Source organism: Rattus norvegicus, chromosome 7 (assembly GCF_036323735.1).
Source record: "Rattus norvegicus strain BN/NHsdMcwi chromosome 7, GRCr8, whole genome shotgun sequence".
Taxonomy (NCBI): Eukaryota; Metazoa; Chordata; class Mammalia; order Rodentia; family Muridae; genus Rattus; species Rattus norvegicus.
The window spans coordinates 22,889,357-22,908,637 of NC_086025.1; the positions used below are offsets into that span (position 1 = coordinate 22,889,357).

At 43.0% G+C, this 19,281-nt stretch overlaps 1 protein-coding gene across 4 annotated transcripts in view; it reads right to left on the reverse strand.

Annotated features, from left to right (window-relative positions):
• The window catches only part of Hcfc2 (host cell factor C2), a 31,952-nt gene extending 13,917 nt beyond the window's left edge, over positions 1 to 18,035 (reverse strand). Inside the window, exons 1-9 of one of the 4 annotated variants that reach the window (XM_039079037.2) lie at positions 17,798 to 18,035; positions 16,002 to 16,150; positions 14,545 to 14,705; positions 8,593 to 8,801; positions 7,779 to 7,863; positions 5,863 to 5,969; positions 5,561 to 5,749; positions 1,247 to 1,414; positions 699 to 751 (exon numbers count right to left, since the gene is read on the reverse strand). In XM_039079037.2, coding sequence (XP_038934965.1) covers positions 699 to 751; positions 1,247 to 1,414; positions 5,561 to 5,749; positions 5,863 to 5,969; positions 7,779 to 7,863; positions 8,593 to 8,801; positions 14,545 to 14,705; positions 16,002 to 16,150; positions 17,798 to 17,960 — 1,284 coding nt within the window. In that variant the 5' untranslated portion in view covers positions 17,961 to 18,035. Of the gene's footprint in view, positions 1 to 698; positions 752 to 1,246; positions 1,415 to 5,556; positions 5,750 to 5,862; positions 5,970 to 7,778; positions 7,864 to 8,592; positions 8,802 to 14,544; positions 14,706 to 16,001; positions 16,151 to 17,797 lie in introns of all 4 variants that reach the window. The other 3 variants (NM_001008357.1, XR_005486622.2, XM_039079039.2) reach the window with 3 other exon arrangements.
• Positions 18,036 to 19,281: the final 1,246 nt, after the last annotated feature.

The following is a 19,281-nucleotide window of genomic DNA, read 5'->3' on the forward strand; positions in this document are numbered from 1 at the left end:
GACACACATAACATATAATATTCATGATACCTTTATACACATAGTTTGTCCACTGAAACAGGCTCCTCACAAACTGAATGGACAAAAACTGTAAGACCTCATTCCTGGACAACTACGGTATTGATTCACACCCTCAGTCCTCAGTTAGGTTCAGAACAGGATACACCTCATCCCTTCCTGTGGTCCAGCGGTACCCATAGCAGTTTATCAAGAGAAAATGATGGACTTTACTAAGCTGAGCCATTATCTGATCCAAATGCTTACCATGACGGCTTCAACGAACAAGCAAACTTGCCGTTGTTCATTTAGCTACGGATATTCTTTGGTAAATGAAATATAAACTATGAAAGTATACTTAAAGATGTTTTATAGATTCAGAATATATTGTGACATTCTGGAATGTCGCAATATAAACTCATGAAAAGGCTTCTGTCATAAGAAGCCTGTGAATTGTTCTTCCCTTTTATTTCTGTGGGGCTAGAGAAAGAATCTGGGGTCTCATGTATGCTGCCAAGCACTCTTAACATTGAGCCGCACCCCCAGCCCTGTGAGAACAGGGCTGCCTGGACAGCTCGGAGATGATTCTCATATAAAGCCAGGAGTAATCAGTTATTCAGAGTAATATACAGAAAAATCTCAGTAAAAACTGGGAGTACAGCCGTAAACACGCATTTGTCATCGCGGAAGCTTCAACTTACACTGTTATGAAGGATGCTATTACTGCCTTGTCTGTGAGGGTCCGTCCTGCCTCCTGTGGGATGAGAAAGTTCACACTGATGTGCTCTTCGTTAGCATCCACAGACTATGTTGTGAATAGTTGTAAATATGCATGTTAAAGATTAACATATCATCTTTACTCAAGTTCAGCTGTTTCTTAATAGTTTACTTAACAGTTGCTGAAATCCTTCCTGAAGACTGTAACGAGTTTAATTACTTTCCAAGGGTCTGTTCAGTTAAAAATACTTCCAAAAAGCAGTAAAGTACTTCTGAAAGCTAATTAAAAACACTTCTGGAACTCACGTACCATCAGTTTTAAAGTGGACTAGAATGAACTCTATGTACCTTTCTGAGTTCTACTACAACAAACAGGACAACAGTCAAGTTTCAAAGAGCCGGCTTACCAGGCGTGTACCAGGACACGCTAAAATTCATGCATCGTCCTGAACCCAGCATAACCACAAGATTACGTGGTGGGTTTAAAAGCGCGTGAGCAGAATGCATTCCTCATGCCTGACACTTATTTTACCTAGCGTATTTGGTGCTGCTGAAGCGTCAGGCGATGCCGCTTGGTGCGTCAGGTCAGTGTTTAACTGCAGAAGATAGCCCTCGACCGTAGGCACTTCATCCCACTTGACATGGAAAGAGTTGGTAGTAGCTTTGATTAACTGGACTTGTGATGGTGCTGGAGGTTTCTCTAAAGAAAAATATCCACATAACCCTTTAGTTTCAAATGCATCAATAACTTGCCAATAGTTCTGCTGTACAGAAGCTTTGAGAGCTCCAGCAATGAGCACTACGTCGTCTACTGAATATCCTTAAATGACGCCAGTCAGTGAGATCACAGTGCTGTACAGCTCTGATTTTACTCAGATTCTCATACAAATAAACAACCCAATCCCAAACTACCTGAGTAATTAGACTCAGGATGAAAACATGTCTAATCCTAGAAACCTGAAGGTCTATCCTGAACATGACTAATCTTGTCTAAAAGGCTGAGGGGGTGTAACTGAGTATTATATTATTGCTTTGCTATTTTATCTTTAGAATTTTTTTAATTTAAAGAACTGATTTTCAACCAACAGCATACGTGCCAGAAATGAAAAATGACTTGGATATACTTTAGAAAAATATGAAATTTTCATACCCCTTTAACAAAATCAGTATTGCCCAAAGCATATAACCTTGGTGTAAAATATTGCTAACGTTTCCACAATGAGTAACGGATCTTTCAGATCTAAGATTATATATACAATATCCCATTGTCTATGTACACTTAGGGCATGAGTGAGCTTCACAACGGATAGGAAGTATGCTCCCGGCTTTCCACAGTTAGCTAAGAAAATTCATCTTTGTGATTTGAGGTCTACAAGCCTGTAGCTCAGCAGGCCCATTATCTACTTTATCACAATATGACCTTTTAGAAATATTTTCATCATTATTTTATGTTTATGGATGTTCTGCCTTCATGTATATCTGGGCACCATGTGCATGCCTGGTTCACAGGGAACTGAAGTTACAGCAGCTGTGAGGTTCCGTGGCCCTCAACCATGGACAGCTCCCGCTCCAGGGGATCAGCTGTCTCTGGCTTCTGCAGGCACCTGCACTCACTTGCGCTTACTAAACTTCAGACCACAGACCTACAAATGATGATGATGATGATGATGATGATGATGATGACGACGACGACGACGACGACGACGATGATGATGATAAAAAAAAACCTTCTTTAACAAAGAAAGAATGGGGGCTAAAGAAAGATTTAGCTCAGTGGTAGAGCGCTTAACTAGGAAGCGCAAGGCCCTGGGTTCGGTCCCCAGCTCCGAAAAAAAGAACCAAAAAAAAAAAACCAAACAAACAAACAAACAAAAAAAAAAACCAAAGAAAGAATGGTGGCGCACACCTAAGGCAGGAGGATTGCAAATCTGAGGCCTCCTGGGTTATAATGGAAGACTCTTTCTAATAAACAAGCCACCCGCATCATAAGATTTAAAAATGGCAGGAACTGAAAAAAAGGAATTCCAAAAACTTCTAGAGACAAGGGAGTAAAAAAGGTCATCAGGCTAAAATGGGACTGGAGGAATGGCTCAACGGTTAAGAGCACTAGCTACAGGGGCTGGGGATTTAGCTCAGTGGTAGAGCGCTTACCTAGGAAGCGCAAGGCCCTGGGTTCGGTCCCCAGCTCCGAAAAAAAAGAACCAAAAAAAAAAAAAAAAAAAAAAGAGCACTAGCTACTCTTCCTGAGGTCCCAGGTTCAATTCCCAGCACCAACATGGCAGCTCATAACTGTAACTCCAGTTCCAGGAGATCCAACACTCTCACATAGACATACATAAAGGCAAAACACCAATGCACATAAAATAAATAAAGCTTAAAAAAAAAAAAGAACCAAACCTGAAACCTGAGAAAATGCCAAAGGAATATGTAGGGAAGACACCTCAAGCCACAGGTATAGGTAAGACTTTTAAAATAGGAGTCCAGTCACTCAGGAAATAAAGCAATTATCAACAAACAGGACAGCATGAAATTAATTTCTGCAAGGGAAAGTGTTAATTGAGTAATGAGGTTGTCTACAGAGCAGGAGAAAGCCTTTGTCATCTGTAATGGATTGTTATCTAGAAAGTACAAAGAACTTGAAAGTCTAGTAGCAAGAAAACAAACCACCAATTAAAAAGTGAGCTGAGCAGCAGGAAATTTCTGAGAGGAAATACCATGGCTAATAACCATGTTAAAGTGTGTTTGACATCCTTGGCCATCAGGGAAATGCAAATGAAAACTACAACTCAGTCTCACTGCTGTCAGAATGGTTCTCACCAAGGGAACAGCCATGCTGAGGACGCTATGGAAAGAAAACCCACTCACTGCTGCCGAGGGTGTGAACTGGTGCCTCCACTATGAACACCAATGGGGATTCTTGAAAGGCTAAGACAGAGCTCCTCCTTGATCTAGCTACTTCACGTCTGGACATCTCCCGAAGGCCTTTACATCCTCTGCAGACACTTCCTCACCTGTGTCTACGGCTGCTCTATTCACGTCAAAGAAATGCTGTAACTAAATGTCTGGCAAAAGGTGAACGAGTGGTACATACACACAAAGACAAATAGAATTATAGTTGGAAAAAATAATAGTACTGGGCAGTGGTGGTCCACACCTTAAATCCCAGCACTCGGCAGGCAGAGGCAGAGGCAGGTGGATCTCTGACTTCAAGGCCAGCCTGCTCAACAGAGTTGATTTCCAGGCCAGCTAGCACTACTCGGAGAAACCCTGTCTCAAAAAAACCAGCTCCCTGCCCGGCTAAAAAAACCAAAACAAACCAAAACAAACAAAAATAAAAACCAAAATGGATGGAACTGGAAACTATAAATGAGGTAGGAAGGCTTAGGAAGATAAGCACATGCCCTCTCTGAGTCTCAGCCTTTGAGCTCTGCAGTACTAAATGGATCTGAGCAGGAATGAAGAAAGGGACCTGTGTGTGAGAGGGAGAAAAGATTCTGTCATTGTTTCCTGAGTGTGGTGTGTGTGTGTGTGTGTGTGCTTGACAACAATGAATAGGGCATTTTCTTAATTAGTGCTCAACAGGGGGAGGGCCCAGCCCATTGTGAGGTGCCATCCACAGGTTGGTGGTCCTAGATCTATTAGAAAGCGAGCCGGTCAGCAGCACCCCTCCATGGCCTCTGCATCAGCTCCTGCCCTTCAGGTTCCCGCCCTGATTTCCTTTAATGATGAGTATCAATATTGAAGTGCAAGCCAAATAAAGCCTTTCATTGCCAAGTTGATTTGGTTGTGGTGTTTCATCACAGTAAAAGAAACCCCACCTAGATAAATAGTATAATTTGTAAATCTCAATTTAAATGACACATCAGTAAATTGGATTTTCTGTATTTCTTTCTTTGCTACCGTGCTGTTTTAATGAAAACATCTAGTCTCGTTTAGTTGCTCTGTTCATTGTTTTTCCCGACATTAAATAATCAACTTTTTATATATAAAAGCACTACATAAATCAAGTATGTTGTTCGCACACCTTAATGACAAAACTAGGAAGGTGGAGAGACAAGACTCGCAAGTTTATCACTGGCCATATAGTGAGTTCAAGGCCAGCTGGGATATGTAAGACTCTGTCTCAGAAAAGGCAGTTAATCTTTAGGAGAGGAGTGAGCCCCATGTGCACATGAGCACAGATACGAAGCTCAGAAGAAGGTGCCCAATGCCCTGGGGATGGAGTTACACACAACTGCCTCATGGGGAGGCTAGGAAGGGAACTGGAGTCCTCTGCAAGAACAGAATGAGCTCTTAACTGCTGAGCCACCTCTCCAGCCCCACATAAGGTAACCCTTATTAATTGGAATAAATTATCAGAATAAATTATCCTCACAGTAAAAGGAATAAATTATCTTTTAAAGTAAAATACTTCTCCATAAAAAGTGCTTTTAAAAAGCTATAGTGAGGGGCTGGGGATTTAGCTCAGTGGTAGAGCGCTTACCTAGGAAGCGCAAGGCCCTGGGTTCGGTCCCCAGCTCCGAAAAAAAGAACCAAAAAAAAAAAAAAAAAAAAAAAAGCTATAGTGAGTCAAACTGGTGAGTGGCTAACTACCTTCTGAAACAAAGCCCAGCAAAGGATGACTCAGATTTCAACAACACAACTAAAGTTACTAGAGATGGCTCAGTGGGGAAGAGCAAGCGCTGCCTCAAGGAGAGAGGAGCTAATATCCTTCTGTGGAGTGGGGAGCACTTAGACATTTACCCGCCCATTTCTAGTTGTAGGAAAGAGAAGAAATGATATTCTTTGGATCCGTAGACAGACCTGAGCCCCTGCGGTCAGAACTTACTGAAGCACTCTTACCTACCGGTATCAAGATACCACAGGTCCTTGCAGCACACCTGACTGTTAAGGGCTTTTTTGTAGCCGTCTCTTCCACTCCAGAAGTACAGTCGAGTGCCGATCGCAACGGCACAGTGTCCTGCTCTCGGTCTTGGCCTTGAGTTTTTTTTATCTTCCTGGGAATCTGACACCAGAGTAGTCCACTCTGCTGTATCTGAACAGAAAGGAACGGCCATGGCTCGACACTGCTCGTAAGCAGCAACACAACAAGAATCACTTTATTAACAGACACCACGTGGGTCCAAGAGTCAGCCTCTCAAGACTCACCTAGATTTAGGTACGAAAACGAGCTGGTGCACCTCCACTCACAATCATGGGGAGAATTCTCAGTGTTTTCACCTTTATGTGGAACCCATCCACCAAAAATGTACATCCTAGACAACAAAAGAAACACAAAACATCTAAGTGATTTAATCCTACCTTTTGGATTAGAAACACTAAGATGAACTTAAGTGTACTTGTTGGTAAGAACTTCAGAGCCACTCCCTGCCTGCTGAGCTGTAAAGGCAGTACTCTATAAATAAGGGGATGAAGAAAGTGGTTTGGATTTGCTTTTTTAAAACAGAGTTTACCGTTTTAAGTCAGGGTGCTACACATCTGAAGTCATGGGCACTTGGGAAGCTAGGCAAAGAGGAGGATCATTTGAGAACGCTGAGTTTAAGGGCACTCTTGGAAGTGGAACAAAAGCCTGTTGCCACAGCAGGGCAGTAACAAGAGGAAACTGACAGTTTTATAGAGCAGTGCTGAGTAAACTGAAGAGAAGACTGTTTGACTTCTAATACGCCCAAGACCAGAGTCGCTTAATACAGTCAGAGCACAAACTCCCATCTCTCTCTGCTTCTTGACAGCAGACATAGTGGCTTCCACAAAATGGTAGACTCTCATCTCAAACTATGAGCAGAACTGGCCCTTCCTTCCTAAGTTGCTCTTGTCAGGGTATTTTAATCATATCAACAAAAAGTAGCTAAAATGTTGGCTGAAAAAGGTGACATTTCACCTAACTTTGGTCACTTCTATTCCTTAACTATAACAACTTTTAGCCTAGTGTGGCTGTGAATGCCTATAGTCCCCACTGCCCGGAAGTTGTGGGGAAACCATGCTTGACCAGGCCTGATGGTGCAGGTTTACAAGTCAGCTACTTAGGGAGGCTGAGGCAGGAAGATCACAAGTTTGAAGCCGGCCTGGTTGGCCAACTCAGTGAAACTTGGTCTTGGAAAAAAAGGTGGGGGGGCTTGGTAAGGTAGCTCTGGGGCAGTAGGACATTTAGGAGATACATCTAAGACTCTCAGTTCAAACTCCAGCATTGTCAAACAGATAAATAAGTAAGCTTAAACTTTTTCCCAGCACCCAAAGACTCTTGTCGGAACACAGTTCAGGAATGGAGCAGTGTGAGAACTGAGAGCATGTGAGAAAACTCCAAGAAAACAAGAGTCTTGAGACTTGAGTTTCTTCAAAGCACACAACTGTTCTTGGAATGTGTGTTCATGCTCCTCCCAGGTGTAGCAGACAGTTTACTTCAGCTGTTGTTATTCATATGCCTGTATGAAAAAAATATGTTTTGCCACATGTGGTTTGTCCTTTTATGATAGAACACCTTAGTCATGTGACTCTTCTTAACCCTGAGATATAAATTTTCTAGTGCTCTGAATAAAGTTGGCTATCGAATGAGACTTTAGTCTGCCTTGTTTTTAGGCCCTGCTCTCCCAGGCTGACACTGCCAATGAGAGAGAATTCTCTCTAAAACATACTTTACTTCATGTGTATGGATGGTTTTCCTGCATGTGTGCATAGACATCACATGTATGCCTGGTGTCTGAGGAAGCCAGCCAGGCATCTGACTCCCCGGGACTGGCATTACTAATGGATGCGAGCCACCATGAGGCTGCTGGGAATCTAACCACAGAGAGGACAAAGCAGCTTGGCGAAGCCTGTGGATGGTCATGACACCATGACTCTCCAGGACATCACGGAGAGGAAGCTAAGTATCACAGGCAGTCCTGACAGGTAATGGTATGCAGGTGCTTCAGCTCCCACAGACAGACTACTTTAGCACACGGAGGCACTACAAAGTCTAGTAATCTATTTTTAAGAAAGTAGCATCTTCATTTTTTTGGTATGAATCTTTCAAGTTGGTAAAAACAAATAAACAAACAAACAAAACCAACAACAAACAAGAGCCATACTTGTTTCCTATAACACTGGCTGTGTGAAGGCTTCGTGGGAGTGGTACTGTCCCTTTAGTTTCTGGTTTTGACCATGACATAGTTTCTAGAAATAAAAACAAGCAAATCAGGAATTTTATCTAATTATAGCAAATCATCTCAATTTATACACTTAAAAAATAGGACAAGAGAAATATTTATCAAAATAAAACAAAAATGTTTCAAATGTTTTAGATGAGATTCATTCACACCACAAAAAAAACTGCCAATCAGAAATCTATTTACACTTTAATTAAACATTTATATTGGAGAGGTGTGCTTAACGCATCATTCATTTTGAGTTACAAATAATATTTCTGATTTAAAGTTTTAAGTAAGAGCACACTTCATAAGAAAGTCAAGGAGAAGCAGCACATTTCCCTTTGCTTGCTTCTAGAGTCCTTTCAGACAGAGCTGCCCAGCGGGTTTCCCACTGGTTAGCACATGCTGTGAAAGCCATACTTCCTAAGACAGTGAGGACAACCACACCGATTGGCAACCTAACCAGACACTGCTCTGAGTGACAGAGGGTGCTACTGACAATTACATCAGAGCAATAAGCACAGAGCTGGACCATTCTAGAAAACCCGGACTAATGGTGATAGTAAAAGAGGAAAATTGCTACCATAATTGAACATTCATTTGCTCAAAATTATTATGTCTCATCTGTTCCTAAGACTATAAATGCTGACTAAAATCTTAGTACAACTTGACAAATAGTCAAACAAAAAAATTAAATACATTGAAACTGTTCCTTTACTAATCATAAGAAATCCCTGAGTCAAATTAAGATTACCTAAATCAAGCTGCCATAGGTCATCCAGACGAGCACCGCACATCCCACCAAAGACATACATCTTAGGACTCCCAGAGTCTCTTTTACAGTATATAACAGCAGTGTGGGATTCCCGTGGAGAAGGCACAGTGCCTTTGGTGGCTGGAACGCTCCAGCCCACAACACCAGAGCCATGCTGCAGCTCCAACTCATAGAAATCATTGAGATACCTACGACATCACAAAAGACATTAGGATGTTCAGATAGTGTACGCTTTCCTGCCTTTTTATTTTGATTTCTAAGTGTAATATATACTAGCCACATAGTGGTGCCTGGCTGTAATCTCAGCCCTCAGGAGTCTGAAGCAGGAAGGTGATAGGTTCCAGGTCAGTATGAACCACACAGACACACCCTATCTCAAAAAAAAAAAAAAAAAAAAAAAGAAAGAAAGAAAAAGAAAAGGGGGCTTAAGAGATGGCTTGGGGGGCTGGGGATTTAGCTCAGTGGTAGAGCGCTTACCTAAGAAGCGCAAGGCCCTGGGTTCGGTCCCCAGCTCTGAAAAAAGAACCAAAAAAAAAAAAAAAAAAAAAAAAAAGAGATGGCTTGGTAGCTAAGAGCGCTTGCAGCTCTGGCAGAAGACTCAAGCTGGGTTCTTAGTGCTGACATCTGGTGGCTGTAACTACCTGGAACTCCAGTTACAGAGGACCTGATGGCCCTTTCTTTCCTCTGAAGGCACCTACATGCACACAGTGCAATAAACTCACAAGAAAACACACACACACACACACACACACACACACACACACACATACACACACACACGTTTTTGAAAAGAAAAAATGTCTACCATATACCTGCTGTAAAAAATTCTTCTAGTACACAAGGGCAGTAAGCAAGCAAAACTTGCAGATACTCACCCACTTCACACACACTTACCAAACTCTGCTATGCCCTGGGCACCTGCTATGATTTAATAGTGAAGGCACAAAACACCCGGCCCACACTCTTATCAATGACAACAGTGGTGGCTTTAACACACAGTCCCTCGCGAGATGAGGTCCGTCTCCCCTTTATTTTAGGCTGGTCTGTGACTTCTCTGAACAACAGATGGCAAGGCTGGGTTGTAAAAAGCCAACACATTCTTACTCTAACACTGCTTGTGGAACCACCATCTAACAGGCCATTTGGGGGCTTGGCCAGCATGCAGGAAGCCTGAGTTCAGTCTTCAGCAATGCAATCCCAAGCACAGGCACAGGCCTATAATCTCAGCAGTCAGAAGGTACAACAGAGTGATCACAAGTTTGAGGTTACTCTTGGCTACGTAGTCCAGAGCCTGTCTCAAAACAGTAGCCATGTGTAGGCATATGAGGTGACAGCCTAGTGGGCTCTATCCTTCAGCCACCCCATTAACTATCAGACGTGGGGATGACCGCTTTAAGTTTTCCCACTGCAGGGTTTAGCCATCTCTTCTGTGCCCTAATCATCTTATGGGCAGTGTTAGTATCTTGTATCAGTAGTCTATTACACAGCACCAGACACCAGGACCACTATTATGGATGCTCTTTTGGCAAATGTTTGAAGCCACTGCTTTCTGGAATAAGCACGGCTTTGTAACCTCCTCTGTGCACTGTCAAATGTCATAGAAATGCCCAAAACCAGGTCTTAAATTTAGAAACTGGCATTAAATTTGTTCTAACCAGATTCTTTTCTTGAAGAACTTTCATCAATCTGACATTTTTTAAACACGATCTTTATTTTCTTTGCAAATGCATGTACATGTGGTATACATGCATGTGGGCACACATATATACATGCATAAACAAGAGAATGCCATTAGGTGTCCCCCTCAATCACTCTCTGCCTTTTATAATTGAGGCAGTCTGTTCCTGAACCTGAAACTTAGTTTGTTTTGGCAAGAGAAACTCTTGCCCTGACTTTTTCTGTTTCTGCCTCCTATCAGCTGAAATTACATGATGGCCACTATATCCATCTAGTTTTTTTATGTAGGTACTGGACATTCAAACCCAAGGTCCTCCAACTGGCAAGTCAAGAGCTTAGCCTGCCGAGCTATCTCCCAATTCCAAAATGTCAACCCATTCAATTTCCTATTAATATTTTACTCAAGGTGGGGGGAAAGAAAGCAAAACTTTTTAGAACAAAAAAATTCAAAGTTTAGGGACTGGAGAGATGGCTCAATGATTAAGAGCATATACTATTCTTCCAAGGGACATACATGAATTCAGTTCCCAGCACCTCCATCCGGTGGCCCACAAACACCTGTAACACCAGCTGCAAGGAGAGCCGATGCCTCTGGCCTCGCTGGGCATCCACACCCACAAACACTCTATATATACATAATTAAAAATAAATCATTTAACCTACCACTAAGGAAGCAGAGGCAGGTGGAACTGAGTTTGAGGCCAGCCTGGTCACAAAGCAAGTTCCAGGACAGCCAGGGCAGATTAAACCCTTTCTCAGAAAAATCAAAACTCTAAAAGAGGCATGCGCGATATGTAAGGGTGAGGTCGCAGGATGCCTAAAACTTCAAAGTGTGTGTGTGCAGGTAGGGCAGTTGAGCAAACGTGACAACATGCTAGCAAGCTGGTGAGGAGACCAGGAATATATGACTCTTAACTTTTGTAAACTAGAACTGTTTCAAGTGAAACAAGAGAAAAAATGAAGAAAAACCGAGGCTTCTGAAGCTTCCTGTATTTCATGATGACTTTATATAATTATCAAACAACAACAAAAAAATCCATATGGCAGTTTTACCAACTTATTCCCAAAATGACATGATAATTTCTGTTTAAGTGTGATGATTCCTGGACAGCTTAGTGAAACAGAATTATCAGATAGAAAAGAGAAAAACTGTAAATCAAAAACAAATAAGAACAAGGGAAACAATAAAAGCACTATATATGGAAAGCATTCAGTAAGTGAGGTCTTTAAAAAGATTCATTCTAGGGCTGGAAGGAACTCGCTTGGCAGATAAGAGCACTGGATGCTCTTCCAGAGGACCCACACGGAGGCTCATGACCAACTGTTCCAGGGGATCTGAACCCGGCTTATGGCTTCTACCTGTACCAGACACAAATGTGCAGACATACATGCAGGCAAAACATCCAAAGACATAAAATAATAAACACTGTTTAAAGATCCACCCTAAGCAATATCAAAAGAAACAACATAACTGAAAACAAAATGAACATCACAGATGGAGATCAAGTGTGTGTTTGTTGGCTTGTTTAGACAGGGTCTCACTATGTAGACCAGCCTGATCTCCAACTTACAAAATGTGACAGCCTCTGCTTCTCAGGGGCTGTAATTAAAAGCATGGCCACCACACCCAGCTAAGATCAAAAAAAAATTTTTTTTTTTGGTTCTTTTTTTCGGAGCTGGGGACCGAACCCAGGGCCTTATGCTTCCTAGGCAAGCGCTCTACCACTGAGCTAAATCCCCAACCCCCTAAGATCAAATTTTAACACAGAAGAATCCCCAGGGTATGGAGTGTGTGTATGTATAAATGTATGTGTGTATATGTATATGTATATGTGTGTGAAACATATATACACATACACATACACACATATACCATGCTAGCAATGCTAATTCAGCAAACCATGAAATAAAATTTGGTAACAATAAAGTGATGTGCAACTTGGTATTGAGAATAAATGCAGCTCATATTTCAAAGATTAATAATGGAATTAAAAATGTATTAAAGAAACAGTAAATTCATCATCACAAATTTTAAATTATCTTTAAAGGGGGGAGAAATAAAACTAAATAAAATATGTATATTTTAAAAAGTCTTTACTCTTATCAAAGATATGTGCCAGGAACTGAGAGCAAATGCCATAATAAATGACAGAAAGGTAAATACAATAAAACAAAATTAAATCCAATGGAGAAGTGAGCAAACGTTCTCTGTAAAGAGACAGATAATAGACATTTTAGACTCTGGGGGCCTTAAAGTCTGTTGAAACTATTCAACTCTGCTTAGGATTTTTTTTTTGTAGGGTGGTATTTTGGCAGTGCTGGGAACTGATGAGAGAAACTGCTGTTTTAACATAAAAGTAATCAAAGGCAATAATTAAATGAATGAGGGCATGAGTGTATTTCAATAAAATTTTACTAACAAAAATAAGAAACAAGAGAGTTTGGTTCACAAAGTACAGCTTGTAAATCCAGAAATCTTAGAAAAGGCCCAGGCATTTAAGAATTACAACACACCAGGGTGGAGCTACAGCTCAGTTGGTAGGATGTTTTTCTAGAATGAATGAAGCCCTAGTGTGGTTACATACGACTGTAATCCCAGCACTCAGGAGATAGAAGCAAGAGGATATAAAATTCAAGGGTATCCTTAGCTACACGCCAAGTCTGAGGCTAGCCTGGGCTATATGAGATACTACTTTTAAAAAGATGACAAGAGATTGCTTGCTGCGGTATTGGGATTACTAGAACTGAACTAGGAAAGAGCAGAAAGCCTGCAGCACTCACAGGAGTGTACAACCACTGGTGCAGAAAGAAAATGCATGTACCAGAAACTACAGAATATTATTCTTTACAACCTTGGGGAAAGACTGCCTTCTTATACAAGATATAGAATCACAAAACAGTAAAAGGAAATGTTGTCAAGGTTAAAAACACAAACTTGGGGGCTGGGGATTTAGCTCAGTGGTAGAGCGCTTACCTAGGAAGCGCAAGGCCCTGGGTTCGGTCCCCAGCTCCGAAAAAAAGAACCAAAAAAAAAAAAAAAAAAACAAAAACAAAAAAAACCCCACAAACTTGTTTAAAGCAAAGACCTAGAAAAAGTATTTATAACATGTAGTTGGGCAGTGGTGGCGAACTAGAGGCACTCTACCAGCACTAGAGGCAGAGGCAGGTGAATCTCTAAGTGAGTTAGAGGCCAGCCTGGCCTACGGAGGAAGTTTCAGGACAGCCAGAGCTATACAGGCAAATAAAGGAACCCTTTCTCAAAAGACCCAACCAAACAACAAAAAATAGAAAAAAAAATAATTGTAACATATGAAAGAAAATGTTTTCTTATGTAAAGAATGCTTAGAGTCCAAAAGAAAAATTTTAATCCTTGAAAAAGATTAAGAAGAAATGATTTCATCCAGTTATAAACAGAAAGTCAATATGCCCAGTCGATTATATGCTACATTCTAGGAATGGGTAATGCACACATGAGATTAAGAAATCAAGCCCATTACACTGCCACCCGACAACTCTAGGGATTCAGCTAGGTCCAGTAAACAGTTTGGCTGCTTTTAATCCCAGCTCTCGGGAGGCGAGGCAGGACGACCAGTGCAGCCAGGACTCTGTTACACAGAGCACCCTGCCTGGAAAAACCTAATAAATAAAGTGGTGGTGGCGAACACCTTTAATCCCAGCACTCAGAAAGCAGAGGCAGGCGGATCTCCCAGTTCTAGGCCAGCCTGGTGTACACAGAAAATAATTAAAGATCATATTTTTTAAAAAGTAAAAGAAAGTTAAAAAATACAAAAAGTAACATAAAAATAAAAAGCAAGCACAAAGGAAGGGAGTCCGTGATTCATTGTCTTTGGAAAAAGAGGACAGTATTTCCAAATGCAATATGACCCAACAGAATGCACGAAATAACAACAATGGCTTTCACTTAATACCATAGTTTATACCAAGTTTTCAGACAAAACCAATTTTAAAATAACCATGTTATTGTTTTGGTATTATGTATAATCCACTTACTGTGAGTTATAGCTGAAGACATACAAAGATATTGGCATAATCAATTATACAAGTGTTGATTTAATAAGATTATTTCTGATTAGAAAAAGTTTGAAAATTATTCTCTAGGGACTAAAAAATAATATGTAAAACGTGTTTATTGTTAGTCTCAAATATAAAATCTAAAGTAAGCCTTACGATAACTAAAGATGAAATATTTTAACCTAAATATAAAATAAGCACTTGGTCTATAAGAGAGCGTACCTGGGGACATTATTATTTGAATCTTCACTTTCATTTGCCAAACCAGCAAACAAATAGCATTTGTTACCATATAAAGAGAAGCTATGTCCAAGCCGAGGACAAGGAGGTAAACCGGAAGGAGGGGGCTGGGGTTTCACTTTTTTCCATAACCAACGGCTTGCCTAAAAAAGAACATATTCATATAAAGGCAGGAAACATTTCTATGTCTACACTTTCAACAGTGAAACACCACACCAAACATCTGCATCTCCTCAGAAGAGCCAATGAGCTCCTCTGGGACAAATGACAAATAGATGACTAACTCTGATTCGTTTGTTGAGACAAGGTCTTACTATGGAGCCCTTGCTGTCCTGGAACTCACTGTGTAGACCAGGCTGCCAACAGAAGACACAAGACTGCCTCTGCCTCCCAAGTTCTGGGATTAAAGGTGTGTATCATATTCGGAGAAGTGGTTAACTTCTGAGAGTAAAATGTATGTCCCGGTAAGGCTGGCTATGGGAATCCCAGAATTTGTACGGCAAGAGGATCAGGAGTTGAAAGCTAACCTTGGCTACTGTGTGAATTTAAGGGCAGCCTGGACTATGTGAAATTTGTCTCACAAAGCTATAGGTATATATGTAGGTATATGCATGTATTAATAGACATCTGGGCGAATCTTCTATAAACTTATAATAATTAGTAGTAGTAAGTAGTAGTAATAATAATTAGTAGTAGTAGTATTTTCACTGACTTTTGCCAAGTGAAAAGAATTTAAGTATTTGTATGTAGAACTTTGAGTAGATGTCATTTAAAAAAGATTAGATAACCCATGAAAGCTAAATAACTTTTAAGTAAACAAAACTCATTTAACAAACCAAACCCCAAAATGTATTTTGGCCATGAGAATCCTCTGTTTTAAACTATCTGAAATGGCTGTTTGCTTGGAAATAAGTAAAATCCCTCACGTCTGCCAAGTGGTAGACACCCTCATGATCAGGGACGTGCTTGGGACATAGCAACAATAGTCAACAGCGACAGGCGGGTGTAAGGAGCAAGTCAAACTTAGCAAGCCCATGTGAGACTGCAGCTACTGTTAAAGGGAGCTGTTCCTTTCTTCCTGAGACACTGCTTTTCCCATGGTAGAAATGCCCAGACACCACCACAGATAATACTGATTCCAAACACCAAGTGGCAGGGCCCCGCAGTCTCCTGTCATTGGCTGGGAGGTGCTTGTGTTGTAGGCTAAAGGACAGCTGCACCAGACACAAAAACCTAACGTGACACAGGCAAGCACGGTGTCATCTTTATGCTATCAGTGTCATTCCCGACCTCAGACGGCAGAGACTTTGACCTGTCGGTGAAGCTAGAAATGTGGAGCACCTGCACTGTACCTATACCAATGCAATATCTGTAATCTTTTTAAAACTACGACAATCTCATTAGCACTCGGACTGAAGATAAACGTGAGGAACACTTACTTGTAACTCATACAACTCATTGCTGTATCTTCCATATTCAACCATTCCCCCAAATACTAGGATTCTAGTACCGTCACAGACAAAACCGTGGGCCGCGCAGCCTGGGGGGATGTCTCCTCGGACAGCTGGTAGGAACCACTGATTGGTAACTAGTTGAAAAAGATTAAAATCAATTATAACAAGTCACCACACTCCATGGGTTTGATAAGTCTATCAGTCATGGGATCTGTACATATGATCAAAGCATATGTGTGTATACGTACATACATGCATGCACACATACATACACACACACATACACACATCTCCATCCTTTATTCCAACAGTTCTCAATGGGGGAGTCTTTTGCTCCCCCAAGGATACTGATTTTACAATGTCCAAAATAATCTTCAGTTGTCACAACTGGGATGGAGGTGCTACTACAAAGCCATGGGTTGAGTCTGAGGATGCCAGCATTCATCTTACAACATACAAAGTAGCACCCACAGCCAAAAGTCACCAGTCCCAAATGTATTAATGCTGCTGTTGAAAACCCAGATCTGGGGCAGGCAATGGTGGCATATGCCTTTAATCCTAGCACAGCACTTGAGAGGCAGATGGGCTGATCTCTGTGAGTTCGAGGCCAGTCTGGACTACACAGCTCGTCCTAGCACAGCCAGGGCTACACAGAGAAACCCTGTATTGAGGAAGGAAGGAAGGAAGGAAAAAAAGTGAAGAGAAGAGAAGAGAAGAGAAGAGAAGAGACAAGACGAGACCTGTTCTGCACCATTTAACTCCTAGAAAAACCCTGGTGAGTGCCACCCCCATTACAGAAGTGGAAAATCTGAGATTTAGAAAGACTTGGTAACTTTAATGCTGATTTTGAACTGGCAAAGCAAGATTCAAAACAGACCCAATTTTCCTAAGCCGAGGGTATTTACACTATACCAGGTCAAGTATCTTTAAAACTTTTTCTGTTGGAGTACTGGGGAGGGTAAAAACTACTGTTTTTAGCTTTTAGAGGACTACTGTGTTTCATCAAAGTGGTTGACTGTGAGCTATATCAACGTCAAATACAGTAACTAGTCTTACTAGTCACCTATGATTGCTAGACTACTTGTAACTGGAGAAAGTAAACTTCCAACCAGCACGTAGGTCAAAGCCTGCCCAGTTGACAAGCGACACTATGCTGTGCACCGGTGCCTAAGTTATGACAGCCCTCTTTGCGAGGACCAGCCCGGAAGGGCAAAGCGTATACATATACATACATCGGTTTTGCAGGGATCACTCCGGGTTCACCCACAACTCCCTCCCCCGCCCGTTTAGAGAACTGTCGACTGAGAAAGTCTTGCCGGCTTCCGCCCGGTACTAAGTGTACCGAAGTTACAGAGCCAGAAGAGCCTCCCCGCCCCTCGACTCTCTTCGTTCCAAGAAGATGGGTGCAAGAAGGCAAAGACCACTGAGGCCCGGCTTGGGTTGGGTTTTGTTCTTGACACTGGCGGGATCTCCGCCCCTTCAGTGACCAGTCCTGGGGGAGAGGCCCAGCTCGTGGAACCCGCCGTCTCGGGACCGCGGGAGGGATGGGCCGGGGTGTCTCGATGTCTACCGGCGGAGTCACGTCCAGCCCGAGGAACCGGGAACACCGAGCCGTCTTCCAGCACATTGCGAGCTCGGGCTGCCGACCCAGCCGATCTTCCCTCGCCGCCTGCCCGGCTGGGGAAGCGGCGACCCGGCGGTGACAGCTGTCAGGCCCGCGTCCGTCGCGCCTCCCCTCCCCCTCCGCGGTCCCGAGGCGGGGTCGCCGAGCCGCCGCCTACCGGTGTTGTAGACGTGCAGCTCGTCCGCGATGCCCTCGTTGCCCCCGCCGAAGATGATCATCAGCTCCCGGATGGCCACCGCTCGGTGTCCGTGCCGGGCGCGGGGCACCGGCCCGGTGAAGGAGGAAACCCGCCTCCAGTTGAGGAGGCTGGGAGCCGCCATCTTCCCAACCCCCGCCCCTCGGCCCACAATGCCCCGCGCGCCACGGGCTCCACGGCTCGTGGGGAGGACGAGCGCCGCCTCCAGCTGTGCGCGGGAGGCCCGGCACGTGACCCGCGGGCCCCGCCCCCCCAGCCCCTGGCGACGTGGCCCTCGGGGCTCCGCCAAGATGGAGCCCCTCCCACCAACCCTGCCAACCCTCCTCTCCCGTGGCTTTCCGTGGGGTGGTCGGGGAGGAAGGCACAGCCTTGTCCTTTAAGTCCACCTTGAGCATCTTCCGTGTGGGAGCGCCACACCCTGGAAACTGTTATCACAGGCACTGGAGAAAAGCTGCCAAGTAGCTCCCAAGTGCTGGGAGCACAAGGGAGCGCCTTAGGCAAATCTGTCATCTCAAAGCAGGGTCCACCCCCAGGCTGCAGGACTAAGACAGGGATGAGGGCTAAGTGCAGGACCTGAGCACAGCTCAGATTTGGAGGTGACAGGCCGAGACAGCTAAAGTTAACCCCAAAGGTGATTTTTGGTTCGTTTGATTCAAGCAGGTGTATTAGTTGTCTTCTGGTTGTGATAAAATACCCTACAAAAACCACTGATGGACAGAAGGGTTTGTTTCCGCTCACTGAGAAGCCCATCATAATGAGGAGTCTTGGCTGGAAGTGGCTGGTGGGATTTCATCTGCAGAGAGCCACGGATGCTGGAACCCAGCTGCCTTGTTATTTAGTCCAGGATGGCGCCCGGTTTATTCCTACCTTAGTTCATTCCAATCTTACATTTATTCTCACCTTAATCTAATCTAGAAAACCTCAAAGGCCCGCCCACACGCTTGTCTCCTAAGTAAACCTAGACACTATCAAGTTGACAGCATTGACCATCGCAGCAGGTCAGTGTTTTCATGCTGAGATTTTTTTTTTTTATGTTCTTGTTAATGTTCTTAGACAAAAAGACGAAAGGGGAAAACCCTTAAAAGTTGCAAACTCAGTGTTCATTTGGAAAGGATCTGTTTCTTAGGCCTGCTATATCAAAGTGCCACAAATCTAGTGCCTTAAAATAGTCGAACAGCACTGAGGACGAAGAGTTTGAGGCCACGTAGTCTATGTGGTGAATTCCAGGACAGCCAGGGCTACAAGGAGAGACCCTGTATCCAAACAAACAAACAAACAAACAAACAAACAAAACCAAAAAATTCCTGGATTTGATTTTCAGAACCTGTAGCTGCTTACAACAACCATCTGGAACCCCCTGTTCTGGGGGGACTACATCCTCTTCTGGCCACCACAGGTACAGGGCATGTCTGTGGTTCAGTCATAGACATACCTGCAGGCAACAC